At 38.5% G+C, this 9,976-nt stretch overlaps 1 protein-coding gene across 1 annotated transcript; it reads left to right on the top strand.

The window, feature by feature from the left end:
- The first annotated feature begins 5,412 nt into the window (after positions 1-5,412).
- Positions 5,413-8,258, top strand: Zwint (ZW10 interacting kinetochore protein). Its single transcript, XM_090346946.1, has 7 exons — positions 5,413-5,500; positions 6,753-6,843; positions 6,990-7,113; positions 7,278-7,432; positions 7,585-7,641; positions 7,837-7,979; positions 8,060-8,258. The coding sequence occupies exons 1-7, from the start codon at positions 5,460-5,462 to the stop codon at positions 8,172-8,174; spliced, it is 726 nt and encodes a 241-aa protein (XP_090203072.1). The 5' UTR covers positions 5,413-5,459; the 3' UTR covers positions 8,175-8,258.
- Positions 8,259-9,976: the final 1,718 nt, after the last annotated feature.

The raw sequence follows: 9,976 nt of genomic DNA, 5'->3' as shown, positions 1-9,976 counted from the left end.
TTAAAAATATGCATGAAGAATTTCATTAGCAATGAGTGCATAAATGTGTGTAAAATCTCAATTTACATATGCTAAGCACATAATTTTAAAAAAATCTCATATTAACTATGAATGGTATTTCCCATTCCATTTGAAAAGAATGATTACAATGCTATTTATAATCATGTAGTGTTCTGTTCTCCTGTTAGGTAGAGTGAGTATATTGATTATTAAAATATGTTTACAAAAATATTTCTTATATTACCATAAGTAACCTTTCAATGATACATTATGTATATTTGTTGACAACTCAATTCCAATTGAATTCTTAATTCTCAATTTGCTACTATTTATGTATGCTCATGAGTGTGTTTGGGCCCAAAGAATTAACATATGTGCCCTCAGTATATTCCTAATAACTCTTACACAAAGACAGTCTCAAGCACTAATGGTAGCTAGAATGATACACTGAAGAGAGGATTAATGCAGTAAAGTATTATTTCATTGCAGGACAAAAGTTCTAACAAAGGCACAGACTGCATTAACTGTTGCATGGGCATTAGCCCTGATGTACTTGTCCTTGATACTCAAAGGCAGCAGCTACTAGAGGGACTACAGTTGGCAAACCAAAATGTGTGATCAGCTGCTCACAGGTGAGAGCTCTGTAAGCCTTTGGTTTTTGGAAGCTTTCCCACTTAAACCCATACCACACATATGCCATTGCTTGAGCAAAAGAACACAACTGTGTATTGTTTTTCACCAATGCAACAGAATCACTACTTTTTCTTACTGTTGCTGGCTATTCCCAGGAGGTTGCATGATGATGAGGGACTTGCAACTAATATCTTAATAGAACCATTTTTATTAATGAGAAATGTTTATAGAATTAAATTCATTGTCTCAAATTCTGCATTGGTTATTAATACAAGCAGTATTCTTCCCAAAATGCAATGTAGTCATTAGCTTAGACTATTGTAAACAGCCCCTTTCCTTTTATTCATTTTCCCTTCCTTTCATTTCTATGAACACGAAATTACCTTTTCAAATATTTGATTCACAAGTTCTTAGTATGTTTTAGAATTGCAGTTATTTTTCATGGTATAAAAATGTTATAACCAGGAGCTGTGGCACAAAAATATAACCTCAACAAATTGGGAACTTGGAGGATCTAAAGTTCCAATCCAACCAAAAACTGTATAGCAGGAATCCATCGTATAAGAATTTAGGAAATGTTTCAATGGGAGAAACATGGATTAGACTAATTTCCCAAGTGCATTCATGTTTAGTATGATTTGTACTCTTTGCATTTTATAGATTTCTATGCTGATTTTGCTATGCCAACTCAATCAATAAACTTAAATCATATAGAAAACAAAAATAATAATTGTAATAAGATGATACAGACAAAAACATTGAATCAGAAGATAAAAACAATTTTCAAAATGCCTGTGCCAAAAAAACAGAACACTATTTACAGATGGCAGAAATTAATAGATGAAAAATGATTAGAATAATCCAAGAATACAGTTGCAAGTTTCTCCACTTTGTTAGAGAGTGGCTTCCCAGTACATCTTATGATATAATATAAAACTAGCAAGAAGCCAGGCCCAGTGGCTCATTCCTATAATCCTAGCTACTCAAGAGGATGAGATCTGAGGATCAAGATCAAAGCCAGTTCAGGCACAAAAGAACCTGACTCATATCTCCAATTAACCTCTAGAAAATGAGAAATGGGGCTTGGCTCAAGGGTAGAGTAGTAGCCTTGACCTGAAGAGCTCAGGGACAATGCCCAGGCCCACAGGTAGGGCAATCAATAGCTTTGAGCTGAAGAGCACAAGGACAGCATCCAGGCTGAATTCAAGCACCATGGCCCACAAAAAAGCAAAAAACAACAACATAAAAAAAACTAGCAAGAATACAGGACACTGAGTAACATCACTAAGCAACAAAAATTCTATTTGACACAGACTGTTTAAGGAAATATGATGATGATAAGCAAGACCTGTGACTACTACCAACCACAATAATGAAAGAACATAATTGGTGATATTGAAAGCAGAAAGTGTATATAAAATCATTCTGAGAAATCTTAACAGTTAATAAGAAAAAAATTTGTCTATATGACTTAGGCAATTAATAAGATTACACATAAAGACCTTAATATAAATCTTTTCTGTATTAAACCAAAATTAATTCTTCAGTAATTTTCAGTTTGTTCACAAAGTGCAAGGAGAAAACAAAGATGAACTAGACAAAAAAATAAAAATGAGAAAGGACCTCTAAGATATAGAAACAAGAGACATATAAGTTGTGACTGTTGTTCTTAATGTTATTTCTCATGTCTTTTGTTGTCTCTTGGTTATCTCACATTGTTACAGTATTTTACCTTGTTATGTGATATATTGTATATATGTTTATTTGGTTATTTGAAATAGGATAGGGAAGGGGGGAAAATAGGATGAGGGGCAGATGTAGGGGAAGGGAAATGGGAACCAAATTATGAGAAAGTAATGAACTTTCTATCTGGTGAATATAAGGTAACCCTTTTATTAATTACAATAAAAATCTTAAAAAAAGAAAACAAAAATGAGCGAGATAGATATCGGGTCATAACTGTAGTCCAAGCATCAGGCAGATGAGCTAATAGAATTGCTTGAGCCCAGAAAATTGAAACCAGTCTATGCAATATATGTATGTATAGTCTCATAAACTCACAAATATATAAATAAATATCACTAATAGAGCCTATTAAATTATAATCATAAAACAAATATTTTTACCTTTTTATTTTTAGCCAGTCCTGGGCCTTAAACTCAGGGCCTGAGCACTGTCCTTGGGCTTTCTCAAGGCTAGAGCTCTACGGCTTGAGCCTCAGCACCACTTCCAGTTTTTTTTTTCCCTATGTATGTGGTATACCAAGGAATCATACCCTGGTCTTCATGCATGCTAGGCAATACTCTACTACTAGGCCAAACTCCAGGGCCCAATATTTCACTTTTATAATATTGGAACTTAGGCTCATCTGAGGGTTTATGAGTTATTTTTCTCTTACTCTTATATAAACAAAAATTTCCAAAGAATTTGTGGATTCTATATTAATATTGTATATCTAAGCGTAGGCAGGAATGGGTACGATTTGCTTTATTTATTGAATTAGCATATGTTTGAGTAAGGAAGGTCGCACAGTGATATTCCCAGTCAGGCACACAGTACACTTGTCTTATCTTTTTCCAGCCTTCTACTACACATTTCTATGTCTACTTAGCTGTCCATGTGGGGCTTCTGATGGCTATTGAATGGTAAAAATCTAATCCACATAGTATTTAGTTTAATTATCACATTTTTTTTCCAGTCCTGGGAATTGAATCCTGGGTTTAGATACTGTCCTTGTGCTTTCTCAAGGTTAGTATGCCACTACTGGAGTCCCAGCACACTTCCAGTGTTTAGCTTATTTATGTACAATGTAGATAACCCTTTTTGAAATGACAAAGAAATATTTGCACAGATAAATTGAAATTATACCCTTAAAAGTGAGGTGGAAGCCTTGGAAGAAATATAAGTATGTGGTTTAATTCTTCAAAAAATAATAATAAGGCTGAGATACAGCTCAAGGGCTATGTACTAGGCTCAATCCCCAATATTAAAAAATGAAAAGACACCACCGAACACAACAACAAATTTCTAGCTTTCTGCCTTTCACCATGGTGTTTCAGTTCATTTACTATCAGAAAACAAAAGCTAGGAAGCTGGAGGGTTAGACTATAATCAGAAACATTAAATAGGCTTTTATGGGCATTTGCTCCTAGTGAGACATCCTTTCTCAAGAGAGCCTTGTAATTTAGTTTAGATAGTCTGTGTACAAATTGTATGGCTGCTAAGTATTGTTGGAGGAATGACAGAGTAGATGGGGAATTGAACAATGTGTAAGTCTGAATCCATCCATCTGGAATTAGCAAGCTAAGGCGAGAATTGCCTTATGATCTACAATTTAGATGCAAAACATGAAGATCTTTCCTAAAACAAAATATATTCTCTTGATCTGAAAGTACCAGCAAAGCATCATGGTAGCTAATATCATACTAACACTGACTTTCTGATTCACAGTTCATGGAAGACAAACAACAGCTTTCTGGACTAAATGCTAGGCATTTACGCTGACATTTCTAAAGCGTTTCTGTAAAATCCACAATTAGTTTTAAGTTTATTGATCAAGTTGACATTGGAGGATAGAAAATTATGAAAGGTAATTTGTAAATCATACTAAACATCAGTACAATTGAGAAATTAGACTAATCGATGTGTTGCCGATTGAAGCATTTCCTGAATTCTTACCTAATGAATTACTGAGAAATATTTTATGCCATTATTCATATCCTTTTATTTACATGTAACACCTTTAATAAGCTGACAGAAACAGAAAAAATATATAAATATTAAAAAGTCAAACATACTGCTACTTTTTCAGATATCACCTCTTATGGCTGGTTGCCCTTTAAACTTGTGCAACCAGTATGGAAATCAGTTTGCAGGTCCCACCAGAAACTAAACGCAAAATTAATTATCCCATGATCTAAAAATATCATTCTTGGGCATTTATCCAAATGAATGTAAATCGGGATGTTATCAGTGGCACTTCAATGATGGGAAAGTCTGTTGACTCTGACATCTGTTTGAGAAGATTTGATCAGTGGCTGTTTCCTTTCAATATAAATTTTCATTTAGTCGAGTTTGGTAACTAGTAGCTACTACACATTAAGTCCACCGATCCTGACCACCTGTTGTTCTTCTCTTGATTGATTTTTCTTTTTTTTTTTCATCTAACTCAAAAAAGAAAGTAAAGCATTACTTTACTTTCTAATTGACTTTACTAATTCTCATTCTGTATGGTCTCCAGGCAGCATTAAAAACCTCTGGGTAAACATCTTCAGCTGCTGCTGTGTGTGCAAGTGTTTACGTGTGCAAAGGCAGAAAGCAAACTTCTGCTCCTTTCTCAGGTCACTCAGCAGAAAACAATGCTTCCTCTCTTTCCCAGATTCCCTCTAACAAGCAGCTAAGCTTTCAGCACGCACGCTGTTCCCCACGTCTCAGGATTTTTAGCAGACAGCCCCACGGTTACCACTGCAGTAGCAACTTTTTTTTTTTTTTTTTTTTTTTAATGAAGCGCCATTGTCACTTCTGAAAGAGAAACTCGGAAAACTTTCATACCCTCCGCAAGCTACGGGCTGACTTGACATCTCCCTTCCTCTCTCCAGCACCCTTTATTAGGCTATTGCGCAGGCGCAGGGATACTGCCCGACCGCCGCCGCGCCTAGTTACAAGTGCGCCTGCGTCGAGGCGCGGGCGGCGAATCCGAATTTACCAATTAGAGAGCTTGAGGTTCCTTAATCCCCGCCCACACACCCGCCAGCCAATCGTCTGTCCCGGCGCGCAGTTCCTGGTGAATCCAAAACACAGTTAGGGCAACCGAACTCGGTGCAACCATGGAGGCGTCAGAGACCGAGCTGGAGGCGACAATCCGGAAGTAAGTATTTGTTGCCAGATGGCAGATGGGGAGCTAGCTAAGATGGGCTTTGGTCCACGGACCCTGATCAGCTGTTGGGGGTCGTTCGCCCCCTCTGTGATTCTCTCCTCGGTTTCCATTTACTTAGTTCCTGAAGGCCTCCGCCTGGAGTATTGGGCTCCGAGGACTTGTTCGCCCCTTTGTCCCTCCAGAGGTGTCCTGGAAAGGGACAATTCAGTCCTGGGCTTGAGCTCAGGGCCTGAGCGCTGTCCTTGGACTTTCTCAAGGCTAGAGCTCTACCACTTGAGCCTCAGCACCACTTCTGGCTTTTTTCTATGTATGTAGTACCGAAGAATCGAACCCTGGTCTTCATGCATGCTAGGCAAATACTTGACCATTAAACCACGCTCCCGGCCCCTTCTCACGTGTTTTTAAAGTAGCGTTTCTTCGCAAAGCCATCCTACCAGAACACTTTAATTATTTCCATCTCGATGGTCCCAACGCAACATTTCCCCAGTGGAGATATATATATATATATATATATATATATATATATATATATATATATATATGTGTGTGTGTGTGTGTGTGTGTGTGTGTATATATATTATAATCTATCCTATATATAGTATATGTACTATATATAATATATAGTATATGTATTATATAGTGTGTGTGTGTAGGATGGGGAGTGGTTAACTGAAGAATCTCATGGAATTTACTGCCTGTGCTGACTTCAAACCATGAGCCTCACATCTCAGCCTCCGGAGTCGCTAAGGATTCCAGGCTTGAGCTATCGGCGTCCTGCCCCAGGGAGCTCTTTATATCTTCCTCTCTGCCCAGCGATGGGCAGATCTAGCCCTGAGGAAGTAACTGCCAGGTCCTGAGGCCAGTGTGTGCATCCTTGAGAGCCCTCTGTCAGGTGTCCATTCTCATATGTTCTGACACTTTGACTCACAATAGTGATCTCCCAATCTCCATCAGAGCTGTGCCCTTATTCTTTTTCATGCATACCTTCATGTCTTCAGATCCTGTCCCTAATAGTTATTTTTTCTTTGACGGTTAAATTTTCAATTCCTTCCCCTCACTCTTTACCTTCTTAGTCCTTCTCTTTTTCCTTATGAAAGCAAAGTATGCACCGTAGTCAGGCTGTTGGCTCTTCATGCACTTGTACAGACTGGTCAGAGCGATACTTTCAGCCTGGACATACACAACCTAAGATGTACATATGTATAGCTGGCTATGTTTTATTGCTGTTTCCTTTCTCCTCTAGGGTCCTGGCTGAAGCAGAACACATGCTAGAACCCATGGGCCTGCAAGAAGAGACAGAATTACCAGCAAGGATCTTGGCTGAATTTGTGAGGGTATGTTGGAGATGGGCCCCAGGTTTTCAGAAGTTAGGAGCTGGCCCTAGAATCCTGTACTGAGTTGTTGGGGCTGCTGAAGGTAACCTTGGAGTCTTACAGTGCAAAGAGGTAAGCATATTCTTTGCTTCTACCCTCTGAAACAGAACTCCAGAAAGAAAGACAAGCTACTCTGCAGCCAGCTTCAGGTAGTGGACTTCCTGCAGAATTTCCTGGCTCAGGAGGATACTGCTCAAGGCGTGGACCCCTTGATTTCTGAAGACATGAGCCGTGAGTATGCAAAGATTTGAGGTAGGAGGGGGCCCTAGGTTGTCATGGAGGGAGGATATGTGTTAGTTCTGGTGTATGGCTACTGGAGAGACTGAGGCCTAGTTTTAGAGGGGAAGATTAAAGGACAGCTTCACTCATTCTCTTATTCCCGGTGCTCACCTCAGGACAGAAGGCCATTGCAGCCAAAGAACAATGGAAAGAGCTGAAGGCCACCTACCAAGAACATGTGGAGGCCATAAGGAGTACCTTGTCCCAGATGGAGGAGGCCCAGAAGAAGCGAGTCCAGCTTCAGGAGGCCTTTGAGCAGCTTCAGGTTAAGGTACAACTAGGATCCTGAAGTTTAGGCAGGAAACGGCAGAAAGAGAAAGGAAAGGATGAATAAGCTAGCTTGAATCTACTTGCTAGTTTCAAAAACCAAACCTGAAAAACTATAGTAATTTTTCTCCCTTAATGTCCTTTTCTAATTGGCAGAAACAAGTGGCCATGGAGAAAATCAGAGAAGCACAGAAGCAATGTCAGCTAAAGCAGGTGAGTCCTTCTTTTCTCTAGTTGTGCTCCTATTTTAAAGTGCTTAGGTCTCACACCAACCTCCCTCCACCCCTCCCCCCCTTTTATTTTTGATTAGTTAGTTTGAGCCCCAGGCCAAATTAATCTAGAAGGTGATCAGGAAGATGGTTATAAGATATCATTTGATGAGCCATATTGCTCTCTCACTTCTGGTAGGAGAAGCATTTACAGAGTCTGGCCAAAATTTCTGCAGAGGTAAAGGAACAGCAGATAGCAACTAGGCAACAGCTTGAGCGATTAAATCAGGAACTTGGAACACTGAAAGAGCAAGAAAGGCAGGAACAAGACAAACTACAGAGGTGAGACTTGGGAATGTGGGCTGAAGACTCAGGTATTCCTTCTGAGATTCCTTCTCTTCACACTTACATCTCCTTTCCAGGCACCAGACTTTTCTCCAGCTGCTATATACTCTACAGGGTAAATCCTTCATCCCTGAGGTCAAGGCTGAAGACAAAGCTACCGTAGGAGCTGTCCCTGCCCCTGCATCTCCCTAAGGGTAAATCTATTAATTCAGCTCCAGGATTAGAACACTGGAGACATTATGGGGGTGGTCTTATTATTTCCAGGATGAATGAACAGGTAGAAAGAGAAGTTGGAAAGTTGACATTACCAATTGTTTAGGCTCTACTTCTCTGAGGTCAGATGCCCAAAGTCTTTAGAAGACCTGGTTCACTAGGGGAGAGGACTCAGACCAATTCAGGCTTCAATGTCCCTGATCTACACATGTGGAAAGAGGCAGGGCTTGTGGTTTATCTTTTTGCATTTGTAGTCTGCTATCTGTCCAGTATGGACATTTAAATGGAAATTTAAGTGGAAAAGAGCATATGCCACAGTTGAAGGGTAGAAACTTAGCACACTGTTCTCATGCCTAACTTTCCAGGACTCTTTTGCTTTTTTCTTCTCCAACAAAGTAGGCTATGAACTTGAGTACAACCTGGTTTCTGACCATTACAATCTCTGTGTGTTTTGTTTTAGTTTTCAATTCAAAACTCCAGTCATAGTGGTTAGATGGGCAAAGATAAATTTATGTATCCATGTGACAAGTAAGACCCTTGCTATGAATACAAGTAGCTACATATGATAGTGAGCATCTCTAACCTTTTTTAGAATGACCTGATGTCATTTTGTGCATTATGCTTCCTTGATTTTTGTGCATTGTACTTTCTTGATCACTCTTACTCATTCAGTTTGATTCAAAGATTTGTTTTTGTAACTGCTATTATATATTCTATTCGATAGTTATTTAGTGGAATCTTTTTTTTAATGGAGAAATAAGTTCCTTTGTAAGTTCCTTTTTTAAAAAAATGAGAAGACAATCTTCTGTATTTGGAGTTATATTTCTTTTCTCAAATAAACATGTAAGACGATAAATTTCTTGGCTTTCACAGTCTTCCATGACATTTCCAATTTTCTATTGTAATTATTTATGAGACTTCGAAAAATGTGTTGTTTTCTATTATTTTTGTTGGAAGTTAATAGGAGTTTATTTTAATTTGCATAAAGAATAGCACCTAGGGCCGGGAGTTTGGCCTAGTGGTTAAAGTGCTTGCCTAGCATGCATGAAGACCGGGGTTCGATTCCTCGGTACCACATACATAGAAAATAGCCGGAAGTGGTGCTGAGGCTCAAGTGGTAGAGCTCTAGCCTTGAGAAAGTCCAAGGACAGTGCTCAGGCCCTGAGCTCAAGCCCAGGACTGGCAAAAAAAAAAAAAAAAAAAAAAAAAAAAAAGAATAGCACCTAAATAATAAAAAAAAGTTTGTGAAGAGAAGCAGTTGTGGCTTCAGTGTGATCTTTGCTTCATCTTTTCCATGTGGGTTTGAAACAAATGGATATTTCAGGATTGTGTGTAATCTTTTCTTTATTTTGTAGACTGAGTATTTTGCTTAAAGCTACTGCTCTACCACTACCTACATCTGGCATTTTGATGCTTAAATATAGTCTCACAGATATCATTGCCCTGGTTGGCTTCCAATCATAATCCTCAAATGTCAGCCTTCTGACTAGCTAGGATTACAGGCATGAGTCGCTGGCAACATGTGGCCTGTTCTTAACTAATAAATATATTCAGCTTATCCTAGCCACTTATATTCTCAAACTTAGTTTTTTTAATCAATATTTTATCTAGATGGTGCCTTATATTACTTATCTGCAAATTTATATATCTTTTTTCATTTTTTGTTGAATAATTTTACCATCTAAAATAAAACTGATTTCATCATCTAAACAAACATCACTTGATTTCCTCTGGTTCATGTATATATCTTATATATTCAAATAGTTTTTTTTTTTAACTTC

Source organism: Megascapheus bottae, chromosome 15, assembly GCF_031878675.1.
Source record: "Megascapheus bottae isolate mThoBot1 chromosome 15, mThoBot2.hap1, whole genome shotgun sequence".
NCBI lineage: Eukaryota > Metazoa > Chordata > Mammalia > Rodentia > Geomyidae > Megascapheus > Megascapheus bottae.
Note: the sequence above shows the minus strand (reverse complement) of the source record. Positions and strands in the feature narration are given on the sequence as shown.